This window comes from Oreochromis niloticus, linkage group LG3 (assembly GCF_001858045.2).
Source record: "Oreochromis niloticus isolate F11D_XX linkage group LG3, O_niloticus_UMD_NMBU, whole genome shotgun sequence".
NCBI classification, from domain to species: Eukaryota; Metazoa; Chordata; class Actinopteri; order Cichliformes; family Cichlidae; genus Oreochromis; species Oreochromis niloticus.
The window spans coordinates 11119349-11138960 of NC_031967.2; the positions used below are offsets into that span (position 1 = coordinate 11119349).

Sequence of the window (19612 nt, forward strand, 5' to 3'; positions counted from 1 at the left end):
CTGGTAATTCTTTGTTTTTACATTCTTTAGGTCCCAATCAACCCAAATAGCAAAGAAAAATTAAAAATGCATGCCATGAAAGAGTTCGGGTCTTAGGAGGTTAAAGTTGCCAATCCCAATGTTTATAAAAAGACAAGAGTGAAAGTGAAAGAAAAATGACCCAAAAAAGTGATCCAAACATATTACGTTATGTTTATCAAACAATTCATTTATTAGCATTTGCCTAGCCTATGTCTCTGCTGCGCTCCTCTGCTCTGTTTCACCATGTGTCTGCTCGACTCCAAAACAAACACAGTGCAACAGCGAGCATAGGAGCGCAGCAAAACAACAGCAGAGATTGTTTTGATTCTGAGACCAGCATTAGTTAGCTTATGTAGCATATCGTTGCCATTGCTTTTAAGTGTATTTTACAGCCTTATTCTGGGCATATATTTTAGCTTTTTGAATTTTGAGCACACAACCTTTCCGGTTATAAAGGGAGGAGATCTGTTTATTTTCTTTAAGAAGCTGGTGATGTCACTCAAAATCCAATCTTTTATCTGCATGGCATGGCTCCAATTTAACATGCTTGTCCAGCCTAAAAAAACAAAACTTATCTGACACTTTCACAGAAAAGTTTAAGGTCAGTCATTCAGATTATTTGAGATGTTATAATACAGTGCCAGTTTCCCTTTTGATGCAGATATGTGATGACAAACATTTGGAGATTTGACTCAACATGTCAGTAAAGACAAACATGGTGCTTAAGCTGGAACAACAACAACTTGTATTTGACTTCACCATGACTGACAGAGGTCAAAGGGCAACAGGTAGTAAACACTGGGATTAATGAATCGGTCACTTTGCCTTTCCTCAAGAATTAGCAGTCCATTAGCACCTTGTAAAAGGGCCACTTCTATGCTTTACAACAGCTTAGGCCTGCTTTCACACAAATACCGAAGCAAAGATACTCAATGCAGTGACAGAGTTAGGGAAACAGGGTTCCTGGTATATAACGGCAGAAAGACACAGAGGAATTAAGTCTACATAGCCCACTTCAATGCACATTTATTACTTTGATATAAGCTTATTAAACAAACCAAAAACATTTCTTCACAGTCAATCTGAGCTAATTTTCCCCACAAAAACCAAAAAAAAAACAAATTAGCATAAGATGAAGTGGGTCATTCTCATGTCTTGATTAAAGTAGGCCTCAGCTTTGCCCAAGTGGCCAAGCAGCAGACTGCAAGTTCAGCTTTGTGCACTGAAGGCCTTATCAGGGCCTCTTTCATAAACAAGAGGAGGAGGGGAAAAAATAGCCCCATCCAACATAATAAAAGGGAGCATCAAAGCAGCTATAGAAGAGAATCAGTCAGAGTATTAGACGCCACTAGGGGTTGTCAACGTGATGGCTTAGATGTCACTGGAGAACATCTCCATGGATGTAAAGCGGGCAAACAAATTAAGAGGGATGAGCTCGCACTTGGTGGATTAGTATTAGATTTATGAGGACAACTTAGAGCCAGTGCAAAGCAAAGAGTACACAAGTCTGTCAAAGCTGTGAAGAGAAAAAGCACCTTTACACATTTAAGTTCAAGCGACGATCGCTATGTAAGACTCACTGTAGAGTTATTTGACTATGGAGGTGTTCATGTAAAGAAGATCTGAGGTACATAACAAACCGGCTCGACTTGACAGAGCACTATCATTAAAGAAGACTGCAACATCATTTCTCTTAGTTAGCACAGGCAACTGTGGCATAGCATCTTCTCTAAAGTCTACCCTTAGTGTCTGACTGTGAGAGGGTGGTGAGGCGAGCCCTACACTCAGGAGTCCAACTGTAAAGGATATGAGGCACCTTTATGTCAACTATGAATGAATGTTTAAATGGAATCTTTGAATGCAAAGCTTCTTGAATTCAAGAAGATGGAAAGATCCTTTAATGCGCTGATGATTCCAGCAGCGGTTTCATCGCTGACTATACGGACTAATACGGCGCCTGGTCCTGAGAGCCCCGAGCCCGAGACACTCAGAATTCCATATGCGAGACGATGCGAGGGTATTTTTAGGCCAGCACAATTTCCCTGTGACACATTTACTGCGAAGGACCTCAAGAGTGATAACGTGTACAAACTGCAGTCTGCTGAGGAGAGCGACAGCAATACTTGGAGCCACAGGAGAGACAGGCCAATTAATGGCAAGACGTCCTCTGAGTGCAGCCCTCTGTATAATCCCACAACCTACTTTATGGCGAACACTCCCCTCTTGCGCTGATGTGTGCATCATTAATCACATTTCATATCAAATGCATATCCCTAGCCACAAATATTCACTCCCAAATCTCTAAACGATGCATGTCAAACGCTGTTCTTTACCAGAAAGAGCGGCTCAAACTTTCCACATCTGATTATAAAGCAAAAGGAGCTGGCTAAACGTTTAAAATGTTTAATGCAATACCTTCAAAGTTGAAACACCTCCATACTTCTATTTCTGAGCGATACCACGTGAAAAGACTGAAAATGCACTTATGAAAGCAGCTTTCCAGGGAGAAGAAGAAAAAGAAGGAGAAAAAAAAGTATGATGGTTTTAACTTCAATTTAACCAATGCCACTTAAAGCCAAGCTCTCAAAAGTCTAGCTCAGCACGCAGAACTGGCACTTGAGACATGAAAGGGCAGCTGCGACTTTTGGTTTACATTATATCTTAGTGGTTTCCACATTGTGGCCAGGGGATAAGCATCAGGAGAGGTTTATCTCTGTCACAGCGCTCTATGGAATATGTAAACACTACGTGTAATCAGTGCCGCAGTGAAATGGAGTGCAGGGGCTGTGTGGGAAAGTGAAGCACTTTAGGAATAAGTCGACATCTTTACTCGCTGAGCTCAAGCAAAGATAAGGCGCTGGAAGCAAAGCTGCAGAACCTGTAATGCTACTGTTGCAAAACAAAACACTCATTGCTGAAAACTGCTGCAAATGCTGAACACGTGCATTTTTGCAATGAACAAAATCAGCAAGCCTTATGCAAGTAGCACTGTTAAGTTAGTGTTAACTTTCACTTTGCTTAAGACCTTCGCTCTCATCTATCTTCATCTCATCCATCTCTTGGCTTTACTCTGTCAGCGTGTCTTTGTCCTCGTCATCCACCCAGCGAGGCGGCGGCGCTCCTCCTTTTTTTTTTTTTTTCCCTTGTGGAGCACGGGTACTTGTTCTAGACGAAGAGCCTCTCTCCCTTCTAGAGCCCAAGTTTTAATATGGTGTCCAATCAAAAGTGATTAAGCATCGCAGAGCACAAACAATGCTGGCCCTTAAATCTCTGTGAACCCTCATTCACTCGAGCGAATGAAAGAACACTCTGTCTGCGGCGGCAGATGACAGACGCGCGCTTGAAGATAAGTCTTCTGCGTGAGCCCTTATCCTGCGAACACCCGCCGTTTGAGCAAATAAAGAAATAAATAAATGCATTACAAAACGCCACACACAACAGAACTGGGTGCCACCTCTAAAAAGGCATCAGTGGGGGAGGAGAAGGCTGTTATTTTGTCCGTCAGTGTTACGTCCCCGACATGGTGCCTCGAGATGATACCTAAAACCAAGTGGCACCGGACGAGGCCCAGTTGAGTAAGTGAACCATAACTCAGCTGATGGGAATTAAGTCAAGAATAGAGGACAAACATGCATGCAGATGCAAAGACAGCGCAGTGAATAAAAAGCCTGTTAATGTTCAAGCACAAACCCAACTGCGAGCAATAAATCACTAATAAAATCAACCAGCTGCCTCAAGCGCAGCATCTTTCACATGAGAAATTTCAAAAAAGCAAATTTCCCACAAATCATCCTGTCTTGTACATAAATTACCAACAATTACAATGCATAATGTATGCGGTAGTAAAACAATACCCTGAACTAATGCATTAGATACGTGCGGTACACAGCAGCATGAACATTTAAGAAAAAGGGGGGACGCTAACTAATGCTGAGAAGATATTGTTCTTTCTTTTTTTTTAAATGCCAAGTGCAAGAGCAGAATTACTTGGCAGCTGTTGAGCGAATTTTTCATCATTAATATAAGAGCTGCTCGCTGAGTTGCTTAAATACTCTTTTTCAGCGCGTGTAATGCGATCTTGTACACGGTAAGCTTCCATTTCTAGCTGGAATGACTGCGGGAAAATACTGGAACCAGTCCGGCTAAACATGGCAACCCCACTTGCGCGTATATTCTGTTATATTTATTTTTTTCCCTATAAAAGTTTGCTGTTGAACTGTTACAGCATCCAAAAGGCACTGTTAGCAGATCTCTATTAGCCCATTTCAGGGATTCAATAACCATACACACATGTAGACGCATTAGCAAATTTGAAACAGAGAGAAGCAGACAAGCGTCATCACTGAGAAGTCATGAGAGGGAGGAGCTGGCACTATGACAACAAGACATTAGCCGTCTGCAGCCTGCTGCCGTCAACAAGTCAGCATGAGCACTACCATCTGACTGGGCTTTCCCAACACTGCCCCCATACACTCAGCCAAAACTAGCTCTTGCTGCTGCTGCTGCTGCTGCTGTTACTGGCTCCTGCTTTCAATTTCAAGAGTGGGCCAAGTAATGGCTTCAGCGTTTTGTGGTCTGCCGACACATATGGTCCGTGTAGCAGAACCAGTTCTGCCCCCCCACCTCCTCCCCTGTAGATCGTTTTGGGACGTGCACGGAGATGTGGGCAGAAGGAGACTGACACAGCCCCAGGGGCTGGCCGCAGTTATGAAGGGAGACGTGTACGGGTCTTGTTATGACTGCCAAGAGAATTGGTCTCAGCGGGGCCACCGCTGCAATCAGTCCATTGCCACAACGTGCAGAACTAACCAAACAGTACTTGTTTAAGGTTTGGGCCTTTCTGAAAATAATGTGTAGGAGGTTCTTAAAAATGCCACCAGCTGCATCCTTCCCAAAAACACTTTATGCATGACCATATGAGGAATCGACCCCAACTTTGACCAAATGGAGAACTCATTAATAATTAGGTCAACTTCCCATTTAGCCTAATGGTGGACGAAAAAATTGTATTTACATTAAAAACAAAACTTTTATGAGCCGTCATAGGAAGGGCCACGTTAACCTTTTCTTTATTGCTCCCATCAGCACTAACATCACCGCTGGCAGTTAGGCTATCTCTGCTGTGGACGCTATCTGGCTGCATGACCTAGATTAAAGGTTATTTGCTCAAGTCACAGAGGCTGCTCCTTTGGCTCGCCCTTGTTGGGTTTCCTTATCGGAGTTTGTCTGGACAAATCTTGGACACAAAGCACCCATTTTGTGCTCCTCTCTGGAGATCCTGTTACAGCGTTCCAGACACGACGCGGTCCGCCACCAGTGCCTCTGGGAGCACGGCGTTTGGTTGGGGCGGTGCGATTAGCTGCTTCCTCAACTTCAAGCATATGATACATGTGAACTCCTCTTACGTCCCTGAGCATGCTTTTGTGCCACGACAGGGTAAAATGATCAGGGGGGGTCAGATGATGTCATGCTGTGAGAATTCGGATAAAGTGACCCTCCCATCCTCATTACCAAAAGCAGAAAACATACAAGATGATCCAAGGGTCCTCCAAGTAAATTCTGCCTTTAGCTACTTAACTACTTTTCTTTTGTAACTACTAAAATTCACATTTGTTGCACAATAACGCCCTTTTGGATATTAAGTAAAAAAGTGTCCTGTCATTAGATGTACTATGGAAATAATTGAGCATCTCCACCCAGCAGGATGATCCAGTGGCCTTATTCCTCCTGTGCTCTACAAGGACAAAGAACAACTAAGAGAGCAGGGTCGAGCGAGGCAGGGAGAACGAGGAAAACGAGAGAGAAAAAGAGTAGTGTTCGCTGACCTCATTCTGACAAGCCCGGGAAGAGTCTTTCCTTGGAACCGTTTCGCAATAGCACTGTTGTTTATACAGGTGGTGGGTGAGTCGAGCGAGATATGCAGAGAGCATGCATTTTGCAACACCTCATTATGAATACTAAACACAAGCAGCATGTCAAATCGCACAGCGCACACACAAACAAGCACTTCACCCACACTCCTAAGAGTGGTTCAAGTTTCATTTAAGTTGTGACATTTGCAGGGAATGCGTCACTTTGTGGGCAGTGGCCAAATCATCCCTCTCTGTTTAAATTTCAAAGTCAAGTTCCTTCACACAACCCAAGAGCTGTCAAACGCTACTGTCCCCTCGTATTGGCCGCCAACTGCAAGCCTCTTGGAAAGGATGCCTCCGGTTGCCTTGTGTGTTTGGCTTTTGGGCCGTCTTCGGCAACAACATCCACTTGGCCAGAGTTCAGCCCTGTGGAAGGCTACAACAGCCCAAAGGTAGCTGCCGGGGCCATTGTTTATGCAACAGTATACTACTGCCAGGTTAAATGGAAAAAGAGCAAAACAGTGGAGGGAAATGAAGGGCTCCTACCTGCAGAAATAAGCTTCTGTCTTTGTACACATGGTGAGACACTTTAAGAATATTATTACAACTCTTTCTTTTCTTTTCTGGAGCCAATATCTTAAGTAAGTTAATTCACAAATTGCACATATGTGAGAATAACCCTGTGAATTTATAAATACTATGCTTTAGATAACCTACTGTCTTTTCTAAAAGAGGAACACTCTTGAAATGACACAAAATGGAAAACCAGGACCTTAACTAAAAGCCATTTAAATTTAATGAAATCTTACCCAAACTAAATAGATTTTTGTGCTTTTATTTCTGTAACAGTTGAAGCCTGAAAACAAACCCATGCGTAAGTTAATGTAGCGCCTATCTTATTTTTCCCACTAATCAATGAGGTGAACCAAATCCATTATATCTTCGAAAGATGTGGAAAAAAAGGAGAAAGGATCCACACAACAGCTGTTTGGTAAACATACCAAAGTAATTGTTCCAAATGCCTTATTTTAACACAGATTAAATACAATTAGAGGCTGTTTATCTAATCACAACAAGTCACTCTGCCAAAAGAAAAACCGCTGTCATTGTTCCTAGCAGTTCTGCTCCGAGGGATTAAGCTGGAAATAGGATAACTTTTTTTTTTTTTTTTAAACATAGCTTCCTTATGTACAGGAAGGAACTTTTACACACAAACAAAGCATAGGCTAACTGCACAGCAAGGCTGCAGGGAAAGAATATGGCTGGATGGTTGGCTGGCTAAGGCAAGGGTCTTCTGAGGTGAATACGAGGAATTCAGGTCAGTGCAGCCGAGACGTTTAACCAGATCAAGCCGCTGCAGCCTGGGTGGAAATAGCATGGGAGGCCACGGAGGGGGAAACCAGTGCGTCACAGCTCCCGGCCTGAATCCAGGCTCACCCCGCACCCCACCTCCCCAATGCAAACAAGAGCCATAACTTCCCTAATGATCTGAGATCATGTACGCCTCACACACACTTCGCCAATAGGAAGCGCTTCCTCTCCACCTTTGACCTCAGAGTGGGTGTGTCTACCTTCGACTTGACATGCAGATCAGGAATGGTGCTAGAGTGATTTGATGAATAGTTAGTGGCAAGTTCATCTATGAGGTTTGAAAAAAGAAAAGCTTTAATCCGAGAAAATCTTTCTGCAACACCACCAAAATCTTGAAAAATCTGATTTTAAGCCCCAACAAATCTCTTAATATCTTAAATGTTTGCCACATTTTGATAATCTGACACTGACTTGTTTTCATTTACAGTCTCTCCTCCTCCCCCCCCTACCCGTCACACACAATTGCTCTGTGATTCAGAAGTCCAACACCGCACTCACTCACACACACACATTGTAAACAGTCTTTATTGAGACGTGAGTGCTTGTATAAACATAGACAAGCTCTATTGAGGGTCCGGGGCTGGGTCGAACAATAAGAGGGGGAAAGTTGCTGGACGTTCCTCACAGACGGTGTGTACAAAATCCAATTATCAGAGCCGTGGCATTAACATTCCAGCAGTCTGGCAGGTGACGGCTCCGTCTTTTCAGCTCCCACCACCACCATCACACACACACACACACACACACACACACACACACACCGCCAGCATGGGATAGTCTCCCTAGGCAGCACCTCGACAATACACTTACACACATGCAGCCTTCTTCAGCTCCCCCTTTCTAAGAACCCCCAAGTATTGAGACATATATAGCAGGAAGAAGGCAAAGAGAGGGGAGGCAGTTGGGAGGAGTGTGGGGTCCACCAGCGACACTGATCTTTTCTTCAGGAGATCAGCGCAACCAGCCTAGCAGGCAGTATCAGTCAATGGGGCATTCTTCTCCTCTCTGTGTTTGGGTGAGAATATGTTGATCGCCGATAACGGCGCTTTGATTGCCATAATGGGGAAACCGCGTTTTGTTTTGAGCATTTGCCTAAAAACAGTGCATGCTTTGTCAGCCTTCGGGAGATGTTTGCGGCATACAAGACGCCGAACTCGACAAGGGTTGAAGGTAAAACAAAACTATTGCTGTTCTTGGCTACAGGGCGGCGTCTGAAGGATTAAAATAAAAGCCGGCACTTTAGGGCTTCTCAGCGCGGGAAGCAAAACACACAAAAAAATACAACTAAACAACTAAAACTGAGACTTAAAAGTGCTTCTTCTTTGATTACACACACTAACTCCTGTAATTAGCCTCTGCACCTTCTTCCAGCATTAATCCGTCCGGTCTCACAAAGCTCTATCCACCGTGCATCGTTACCAGGTTTTCTTTTTTTTTTCTAAACATACTGTACATATAGACCTTATCACTATAGGATATGGTGTACGTGATCGTGTGCATGTGATATGTAACGCCTCTGCCTGGTGTCATGCTCTATATCCTTGTCAGGTCCTATATATAAACATACATCTGGCCCCCATTCTGCTCTTTCCATCATGTCATCCTGCCTACATGGGAGCAGGCTGTGGGAGATACATACAGTACAGTACAGGACAGGACAGTAGGGCTGGAAGAAATTATTGTTTTCATTTTTTTTTGACTGATTCTTTTTTATTAAATGTCAAAACGCCTGGGCTTAGGCTTCCCAGAGCCAAAAGGAAATCTTTCTTTTATGGTTTTTGCTTGACAAGTAGGTTTAGATTCAAGCAAATTCAACTTAAAGATGCATATACTAAGAAAAAAAATGCTCAGGCTGAAAGCTGGGAATAAGAAACGTTTGACATTTTTCGCTTTGTAAATGATGATTAATGAATCTAAATTAAGCTGAACTAACTTTTTCTTGATCAACTGATACAGTACATGTACTGAAGCCAAACACCCAACTGCTTAATCATTATATGCATTTATTCTGCATCAATAGCTAACTAGGATTTTATGGGCATTTTGACTTGATGTTGTATTCCTTCCTTTAAAACAGTTACCGGTTTTTTAAAAAAACGCCACCTTTAGCTTCTCTTTTCACAGCTTAAAGTAACTGAGAAGTCTACTTTGTCCCCCTATAAACCTCCTTTTGTTGCTCCTATTCTCCCCCCCTCTTTGTGTGTCGCTGTCCTCCTTTGCGGTGAGATGTTAGTCAAGTGTCTTGTGGCTTTCTCCACCCTCACCAGAAGGCCTGCCCGCGGTTAATTATTCTTGGATGGCGGATGAAAAAAAAGTGAGTTCTCTCTCTTTTTTTTTTTTTGTTCTTTTTTTCATTAGCTCAGCAGCAGTTTCCCATTCATAATAGTTGGCACTGGTTTCGCTCTGCCTGCCAGAGATCACACCCCAACCATTTTCATTTTCCTTCATCCATTTGTTTCATTCATGTCATAGATTTGGCAGGGGCCTGCATCGTTTTCCTGATGGCCGCCGACCCTTCAACACCCTCCTTTTGAGTCTCAAACTCCCGTTTGTGGCTTTGTTTTGGATAAGAGCGGAGAAAATGTGGAAAAAAATTTTCATGCTGGTTCGTATCCAAGGGTTGTTGTCTTACTGTATTTCAGGACTGGAATTATTAATTGTAATGTAAAACTGAAAAAGGGATACTTTAGCAAAGCCATATGAAGCTTTGCTGACATGCCCTTGGATGAAAAGAAAGTCATAATAAAACTTTTCCTGGGAAACTGAATGAATATGGTTTATGTATGTGTGTGTTGGTATAATTCCAAAGTTAAAAAGAACCATTAAGGACTGTGGGTTACCATTCCCTTGCCTTCACACAGTTTATCCCATAAATTTGCACAAGCAGTGAGTGCACTGAGTAATACGCTCTCCACCAGAACTTTAAGTCTATTACACAGTGCGTTCAACAATCTGAGGCCCGGAGAAACAGCATTTCATCATGCAACTACTGGAAATATGCCCACTGACAGGGAATCTGGATCGCACCATCACACACATATTTAAAAAAACAAACAAAAAAAACTCTTCCCACCCACCTGTTCATGAGACATTTTGCTAAATCTATCAACTTCATCTGCTTGCATGTATTTTATTCCATACCACACAGGCCCACAAGCAGAAAGCACACGCGTTTGCATGTGCATGAGTCCAAACATTCAAATGTAACGTACACGTCTTCTCTCTGGGGCTGCAACCCGATCCCAAAGCACTCCAATGTGACATTAAAAACCCAGACTCTTTACCGTTAGGAACCTGGATTCCCAACATGGAAACAAACAAGATGGCTGCCGTGTCTCCAACTGAAGGCGGTGTTCCTCGGCTCCCATCTGAATGGAGTTAAGAGGCTGGCTAGCAGGAGCGGAGAGGAGAAGAGTCTCCTGGGGCAGTTGGCTCAGCAAGCGGGACCAGAGGATGGCTGCACCGTGGATTAGGGCCCCACAGTGGTCCATTGTTAATTGGGCGCCATGTGTGAAAGCTACAGAGAGATTAGTTTGTACAGCTGCTGCCATTTGTCATAACTGCCCTTAACAAGACACACATGGCAACGCAAGTTACAGCCAGAAGTTTTGCAGAAAAAAAAGGGGAGTAAAAAATGTCAGGCGAGCGTCTAACAGTTTGCAGAACAGGGCCCGCATAAGCAGATGAAGATGTTCCTGGGAAACACCGAGCAGACTCGGCGGGGATCCCATAAGAGATGATGAGCTTGAGCATTACTCATTTAGCCATCTGTAGGTCAACTAGAGTCATTATCATAACTGCTCAAAAGGACTATGCTAAACCAGCACAGATCCCAGACCACAGGTTGCAAACAATTCGGTGAAAATTATGAGGGAAGATCTGCGATTACATCACGGCCCTGTTGGGCAGAGCTCAAATTAGTCAGCGTCTGGGTTTTGTTCAACGAGCAAGAGTGGGATACAACACAGATAACAAGAGCCTGATGACCTCCTGTTAGCCAAATTTCCCTACTAATGTAGAATACAGCATTAGGTTTAGGAGACGGATGGTGGAGGAGAGGCTTTTTTTTAGGGGGCGAGTAGGAATGTGCAGTGTAATTGTGGGTTGTAGGTATGCGCACATGTTGGAGGCCTAATTACAATCTTGACTTGGTAAATCTGGAACAAGCTTTTAAAAAGGAATCCCACTTTCAGCTTTTTCTTTTTTATGCCTGACAGCTGCCGGAGTGGCGAGGAGTTGCTGCTCAACAAAACTAAACGCAGTCTTTTGAGGAGAAGTGCAGGTGAGTAACCACAAGTCGGATTTGTTGCAGTTTCTATGTGCATATGGGCGTAAAAGTGAGAACGCAGGTCTCCATGTGTACATTTTTGGATTTGCATGTCAAATTTAGGGACGCTTCTCTGAAAGTCCCTTTGAGCTAAACAACCAGCTGGAGCTTTGTGCCAGCATAGAGAGCAGGACAATTCGAGAAGAACTCAAGCTGTTGGGATCCGGATCGTCACACAGACTTTTAGTGGACACCATGGTAACGAAGCCTCTTCTTCTTCAGGAAAAATAATGGACTTCATTAACCATCCTGTTAGTGCTCCTGCTGGCTTTAATCACGGGAGCACACACGGCACTGGACCAGCCCATTCCTAACACAAGTATTAGCACTTTGGGCAAACAATTTCATCATTACTACAACATCAAAATTCCCCTCATTTCATTTTGAAAAAGTTATAATTAATAGCTACATTTTGTGATTACAATTTGTAGTATGGTTTAAAATAGGAAGAGTTTATTTTCATTTCTGATTTAAGTTGCTGGGTTGTTGTGAATGCTGCGTTTATGCCGGTGCAATTCTCCCATATTTATGCACATCTCCACAGAAAATATGAAGGAAATGTGCACTTTTCTGTTCTCCTTTTTAATCACTGAGTTTGTTTTACTAATGCCTTGATGTAAAGAGAGAAACAGAACTGCCTGTGACAGCGGAGAAAGTACCTCTGTGGAAAATGTGTAACATCTGCAGTTTGGTGATCCTGAGATATGAGATTTTCATGTCGTTACAAACAACAGCGTCCATATTTCCTCTCCTCCTGTCTACCCCGTGTATGGCTCACTTTAATCAAACACAGCCCTGCTGCTCAAAGATGCTGTCTTTCGTGAAAAGATAGCGTGTTGCTGTACATGCTACAAATGTAAATGACTTCTTTTCCCCTCTTTTGCTATATAACTTTTCTTACTAAAAAGTTACTGTAAGAGCCAGTAAAAATAATACATATGCACTCTGTGTTTATTGTTTATTGCTCTGCTGCTTAACAGTTGGTTTCTAAATTTGGGAGGGTTTTTTTTTTTTGGGAAAAGTCAACCCAACATATGTGAGGGAGGAGTGCAGCTCCTTTTGCTTGCTTTGACAACTCAATGGGGTGCTGATGAATCCGTCCCAAGCAGGCCATTCCCAAGCCCCAGACACCATATCCCCTCTCTGACCCACTGCACTGACTTTAGAAAGAAATTCTCTGGGGATTCGCCCCCCACCCCAAACAACAACATGCCCACCCAAAAGTACATTTCGCACAGCGCTGTGATGGCGGGCCCCTCTTTTTCTGTTCCACTCAGGTCTTGTCGAGCCGTCACAGTGATGGGCCGTACTGTAACGCCAGACAAAGGAAGAGACAACCATCACTCTAGGCCACTGATCGGCCTTGTCTGGCCTGAAAAGACTTTGATGGGGCAAAGCAGAGTGGGGGGTGCTGCTCAGAGAAGTCAGTGTCTCCTGGGCAACCACTCCGATTGTCTGTCCCTGCCCAAAGTTCCCAATAACACCCCACCTACTACCCCTTCCTTTTTTTTTTTCTTCCCTTCATTGGTTGTTCACAAGCCTCCATCCTGGGTGAAGGGGACTGGCTTTTGCATAAAAGTCTCATTCTGATACTCGAGGGTGCTTTTCTCCTGACTGACTGGAAAAAATGCAAGGTCAAAGAACATCTTCACACAAATTCTCTAACTAAGACTTTTTGTCTTCCCTCTAAACCTTCTTATCCTTCTTTTCACTCCAGACTCTGCTGTCTTACATGACCAGTCTAGCAGGCAGATGGGACAACAGTAGGTTTTTCTAGCAGTTACGCTAGTACAACGGCGAAGAAGAGGGCGCAGCCACTGGATGGAGAAGCTCAGGCAGCAGGGAGGGCCCGCTTTGTAAGGCAGGACAGTGATAAGGTCTGGGATAAGGGTGAATGTACCCATTTGTCTTCATTTGGTAGGACTGGCAGACAGGATGGGGGGTGGGGAATCTATCCGGGTGAAGTGGGAGGTGCCGGTCCTCCAGTCAAGTGGCCTCGGGGGGATTTGAAATGCATTTGGGGTCCTCCCCAAAAAAGCCTGGGAAAGTGTGGGGAAGCTGAGATCTTAACCATAGACTAATGACACAAACTGCAGACCTTAACCAAGTGTAGCCACGAACGCAAAACTGAGTCTCCTGCTGAAATACACAAGAAAAGCCTTTTCAACACAATGCCCGAGCCTCACAATGCAGAAGAAAGGCCTCGTCCCGTTTTTTTGACAGATGCAACAGCGCAAACTGTGACACAAGCAAATTAAACATACTGTAGCGGAGCAAAGGAGGGAGTTGTAAATTTTGTTGAGAAAGAAAGCATCCACATTTCTCTGTGGCCTCTGCTCCGAGTTGCCTTGTTTCCATGGAGATTTATGTACACATGGCACACAAAAGAGGGCTAAGGAGGTAACACGGCCTGTTTAAGCCTTGAGGTATTTGCTCGAGCAAAGCCCCGCTGCTAATAACACAAGCTTCATACTGTGCCAGGCAACCTGGCTGCAATGCACCCAGGTTAGTTTTTGAGAAAGAGCAGGAGAGGAAAGAAGGCAGAAGGAAGTCAGATGGAGATCACAAAACAACCAAAGATCCTGGAAAGGGGGTGAAGACATTAATACAGAAAGAAAATAAGCGAGAGAGCAAGAAAGCAAGCGAAAAAAAAAAAAGAAAAGGAAAGAAAGAAAGAAAGGCTGCACTGCAAAACATAAATAGCTGCCGGGTTAAGAGAAAAAGGATCGGGAAGACATTTAGTGGGAAGCGGAAATCAATAAGGCAAGCGGTGAAGCTGGGAGGGAGTTCTAAGTGGATTAGATTGAGAGAATGTGTTCGATAGGTTATGGCTCTGAGAGAGAGGTAGCCAGACACCGCAGGCTCTATTGCATACTAATAAGGAAGCCAGCATGGAAGCTAAGCACAGGGTTGTGCAGTTCACTGTGAAGATTTTTTTCTATATATCTCTGGCATCAGTGGTTACGGTTTTTCCCAGGGTTTGGGGTTTAGCTTGTTCCTTTAAATTCATGTTCAAGAATAAAACTCCATCTCGACAGCAACGAGAGCCATTCTCCAGACTTGTTCTAACATTATGGCACAAAATTTACAAGGAGTTGAGTAACTGTAGTTAAACTTGACAGCGGTGTCTTTAATGCGCTCCTCCTTACAACAAGTTTTGTTTCACGTTTCTGGCATAAACCCAGCAGCCATTTCTCTGGCCAAGCGCCTGGGCCTGGGACAGCTGTCATGGTCGGAGTCTCAGGCTTGAGGGAAAGCCAGGGACTGAGAAAAGAAAAGAGAACGGGAGAGAAAAGGAGTGAGAGTCACTTGGCCGGGCAGTGTGCCGCAGGGGTGATTCCTGATGGCAGAGGAGGATAAGGGGATACGAGGGGGGAGAGAGGCAGGGAGGGTTAGATGTTGTGCTTAGTCACAGACCTCCACTGTGACCCAGAAGGTCAGACCTCCGCACTGGCCGCCTGACCAAAGCCTCTGAGGCAGCCAGGCGGAAAACAAGATGCAAACAGCGATCCCGAGCAGTGTGGCGAGCAGGCAGTGGAGAGTCTTGAAGATACCGACCAGCCAGACTACCCAGCCTGAGGGATTGGTTCATTGGGTGGAGGGGTGTGTGCGGGAGACAATCACAAGGGCTTACTCCCCCTCACTTAGGCCAGTGAACCAAGGGACCACCGGCTATACCACAAGAAGTGGCAGAAGAGCGGAGACAAACAGTTGCCAAGAGACCATCGGTGATCCCACGACCGCTGTGGTTTGACCCCGATTGAAGAGTTCAACGAGAGGGGCTTAAGAGAAGCCGCCCTTCCCCTAACAGCTCTGCTGACCACCACCACCCCCACCACCACGGCAAAAAGTCTTCCTCCTCCACGTGCCCCGGGCCGGCACAGGCATGTTTTCACTGATCTGTTTTGCTCAATTAAACTTCAGAGGACACCCTGTCACATCTCTTTGTAAAGGTCGTGACCTTAGGGGCAGAGGTTAAGCCTGGCAATTGTAAAACAAGGTTTTGATTAACATGGCGGCTTGTATCCGGAGGTAATCCATCCATTTCTACAAACTATCATGGAAAAAAAAAAGTTACATCACGGGGGGGTGTGGGTGGGAGTAAAGGTAATGATGTTTTATGGCCACGTTAACTTTCAGCACACGACTAATGGGAAGGCTGCTTGACCTTGACTTCTTTCATCCCGATTTGGACTACCTCAGCAATCCTCGACTCTCACGGTTTCTAAGGAAATACACTGCCAACTTTCTAAATTCTCAGAAATCTTTTTAGGGATTAGTCACTGAACGATTTTATACATTACGCATGCGTCTTAATAAAAAAGCCTTTTTACAATGTTATTCTCTCATTTCTCCTTTTTTCCATACATGGCCAGAAAGAACAAGTGAACACAATAAGTATATCTCTGCAGTTGCTTGAACAAACAGGGATGAGCAGCCTAACAAAAACCACATACAAACGAGGCCTAGAGAGTCCCAACATGTCCCGACACGATGATTATCTACATGCCCCATTGCAACTATTCCATCACGCTGTCAAACTGGATATGCAAAATATGAATCCAGGAGGTGAGAGTTGATGATTTAAAAAGAACAAAAACAAATAAGAATTCCCCTTCTTGTTTTATTGGAAAATGATAAAATGGTGCAGTGGATTACCACGGCAGTATGTGTGTGTGAGTGTGAGAAGCCCGGGCCCTGCATTGAACGCGGCCTGCCAGTTGGCACAATGGATGCCACAACCCCCACTCCCAGCCCCCAGCCTACTTCCCAGCGGGCATTCATCTGGGCATGCACATGGGTGCTACAGCTCTGCCTGGCTAAACGCGTCTGTGCCCCAGAACAAGGGAGCTGAGTGCCCTCTCAAAATTCACCCGGTACACTCGCTGCCAACCCGCCGACCTTTCTCAGGCAGCAGCCCACCAGAATCAAAAACAAACACTCTATGAACCCCATTTTTTTCTCACGAAAAGTAACACCAAAAAAAAGATTTTCCAGAATAAATAACAGCAGCGAAATAACGGATTAGAAAACACGGCAGAAGCAGAACTACATTAAAAATCACAGTCCGAACTCGCTCTTTTTTCCCCCCACAAAGTTCGCACAATAACCAGATTCTGTTGCAGCTCGAGCCGTTTGCTACTTTCTTTGTGTTTGATTGTATGTTTGTTTGTTTCGTGCAGTTGCAGCAGAACAAAGGCAGCGGCTTCCATTCTGCCACTGTCAAAAAACTTTCCCAACGTGCCCACTGCATTGCGGATGCCAACCAACGAATCAAAGGCACGCTGCAAGCAGACAAAGAGAGTTTGATGCCAACCTCCAAACCTCTAACAACCATTACTGGTGATTTCGCCTGCCTCCCTGGCACCGTGTAAAACAAAATGGCGCCGTGCCGCACGCTACCACAACATGGCTGCATTGTCTGGGTTTGCGGACCGCTCGGTAACTTAAAGAAAAGAAGGCGACGCTTTAGTTTGCAAAAACTGGAGAAGGAAAAGAAAAAGATGGCCGTCTGAGTGATCCCCGCTATTCGGTGTTTGCCAAGCATTTCACTCAATGGGAATTTTGAGGATGGTGGCAAATGATCGTTCCCATATAGAAAAACATGACATCATTTTAACCTTTTATTATAAACACTGAAACGAATCTTCAATATGATCTTCCTCTCTACTCAGATACAGTTTACTAAAACAGCGGCTGGTTTATAAAGTCAGTTTTGTGAAAAAACAGCACTAAATGCCGTTTCTCGAGTTGGTACCGAGCAGTTCAAAATGCAGCAGATGTAAACCAGAGAAGCGGTGGCATCCTACAAAAGACACAAAAGAGGGTCTGATGCCAACCCCGGTGCCAATGGCAACCATTATTGTCTCTGTGCTGTGCCTTCTGCTTTCCCTGGCACTTATCAAACACAAAATGGCGCTCAGGGTTTGATGATAATGAGCTAGCTATACCACTACCCCTCAATGGGAGCACAGTGTAGTGGCGGCTATTCGGTGTGGTTGCAGCAGATTTAAGGGCAGCACATGGGAGGTTTAAAAGTGTGGGATGTATATGACTGAAATGTGTTTACTCGCAGTCAGAGGAGACCTGAATTTCATTTTCAAAGGCTTTTTAAAGGTGTTATCTGATTCGAGATCCGAGTAGGAAAAAAACATCATTCACAGTATCTCTGTGAAAAGTGTTTTCTGTAGAACTCATTGAACCTGGAAGATATCAGATCTGAATGCGGCGTTGCTCTGATCATGCTCTGAGTGAAAATCTCCCAGTTTATAGTCTGCATGACTGACTATGTAAACCAGTTTCTGGTGATGTACACTAGAAACACCGTTTCTGTTCTGGACTTTCATAAATGCCCTTATTTTATTTTTGCGGCCACGTTTACTATTTTTTATTAAAGAAAAAAAAAGAAAGAAATCCTAGAAAATTAATTCTGGAAAGAAAAAGAAATAAATTAAAACATCAATTTAAAATATATGCATGACAAAAACTATTCTAACTAATTTAACGAACTATTACCCTCTTATAAAGTACACTACCTAAACTGTGTAAAATGTGTCCTCTAAATCTTTCATGTAAAAGAATCCAGTTTTTTTAGGGATCGGGAAAATAACATGCAATAACATGACACACAAGGAAGAAAACAGAAAAAACTGAAACTTTAAATTTTATAACTGAAAGTGTTTTTATGTCTGTAATGTGACTTACTATTAGAAATCTATTGATCACATGTATTACCATTTTAATTGGTAGAAAATCAACAGTGTTTGCAGACAACTCAGTTTAAAATTTTTATCGTGGAATGAAAACTAAAAGGGACAAATGCCATGATTATTTTTAAAATATTGAGATTAACAAGTGAAAGTTTTTTTTAATCTTAGGTTGCATTAAATTTTATTTATTTATTTACAAATGAATTAATAAAATATAACACTCCTTCATATATTGAGCATTTGGAAATTTAAGACTGAAACTTTCCACAAATGCCACCACTTGATTTCCAAACAAATGGAACAGATATGCAGTGTGTGTGCAGTTGTGCAATCCTGTGTGTGTGTGTGTGTGTGTGTGTGTGTGTGTGTGTGTACAAGGTAACTGAATAATTACAGGAGAATTACAGGGATATGTGCTGCTGCTGGATTTCAGCAAAGCAAACACAGTTAATACATGGTCCTATCTAATTTTGATGACATTGTTTTTGTAATGAGGCTTGCTTAGAAAAATAAAAATGTTTGTGGTATAAATATATGCACAGTACTGACCGTCACAGTCGTACATTTGCTCCTCTGGCAGATTTAGAATTGCCAGAAAATAACTCATGCGACTCTTGACCTTGCTAAATCATCACTCACTCTCTCTCACACACACACACGCACATGCACGACATTAACTGTCTCTCTCTCACACACACAGAGAATCAGTATGAACTTGAAACCTACCTTGGTCCTGGACATAGTATGCTAGAAACAAGTCCAGCTCCTTGACTGATACTGTTATGTGGTGTGGCTGGACACAAAGTGCTGGGTTGGTGCAATGTGGAGACTTGACGAGGCGCTCGCCATCTGTACTTTCCAGAGGGATGCCTTTGAAGAGGATGACCATCACCAGGTCCAGACGCCATACTTTGTCGGCCTGCCGCAAACAGTCGATTCGTCGTATCTTGCCCTTTTGGTCCGGGTTGGATAGCACGCAGCACGGGGGCTTCTTGCCCGTCACGCTGAGGACAAAGTCCTCCCGGTACTCCTGCCGAATGTCCTTACGCAGCTTGGCTAGCAGCCTGGATGCCCATTTCTGCTTAACCTCGGGCTTCTCGCTCAGAAGCTCATCCTTCACCGCGCGCTCCTCGTCCTTGGACATCCGCTTCTCGTGCTTCTTGAAGTACTTGCGTTTTCTGGCCTGGAGGTTGAACCACGTGTAGGCGATGGCGCGGACGTGAGGAAGAAGTGCCTCGATGAAGGGATGAAACTCATCCTGGAGCATCCGAGGGGCACAGTGTGGAGAAAGAGACAGAGAGAGAAGGAGAGAAACGTAATCAGAAACTCAT

General features: G+C 43.9%; 1 protein-coding gene and 1 long non-coding RNA gene across 8 annotated transcripts in view; one reads left to right on the forward strand and one right to left on the reverse strand.

Moving 5' to 3' along the window:
- The window catches only part of LOC100703287 (nuclear factor 1 B-type), a 65209-nt gene that overhangs the window by 41081 nt on the left and 4516 nt on the right, over window positions 1-19612 (reverse strand). For all 7 annotated transcript variants that reach the window (XM_005468096.4, XM_025900826.1, XM_005468094.4 and 4 more), the window contains one exon: window positions 19008-19539. In XM_005468096.4, the coding sequence (XP_005468153.1) occupies window positions 19008-19539 (532 nt within the window). The remainder of the gene's footprint in view (window positions 1-19007; window positions 19540-19612) is intronic.
- Window positions 53-17902, forward strand: LOC109195691 (uncharacterized). Its single transcript, XR_002057252.2, has 3 exons — window positions 53-11354; window positions 11462-11526; window positions 11635-17902. It is a non-coding gene; the product is annotated as an uncharacterized LOC109195691 (long non-coding RNA).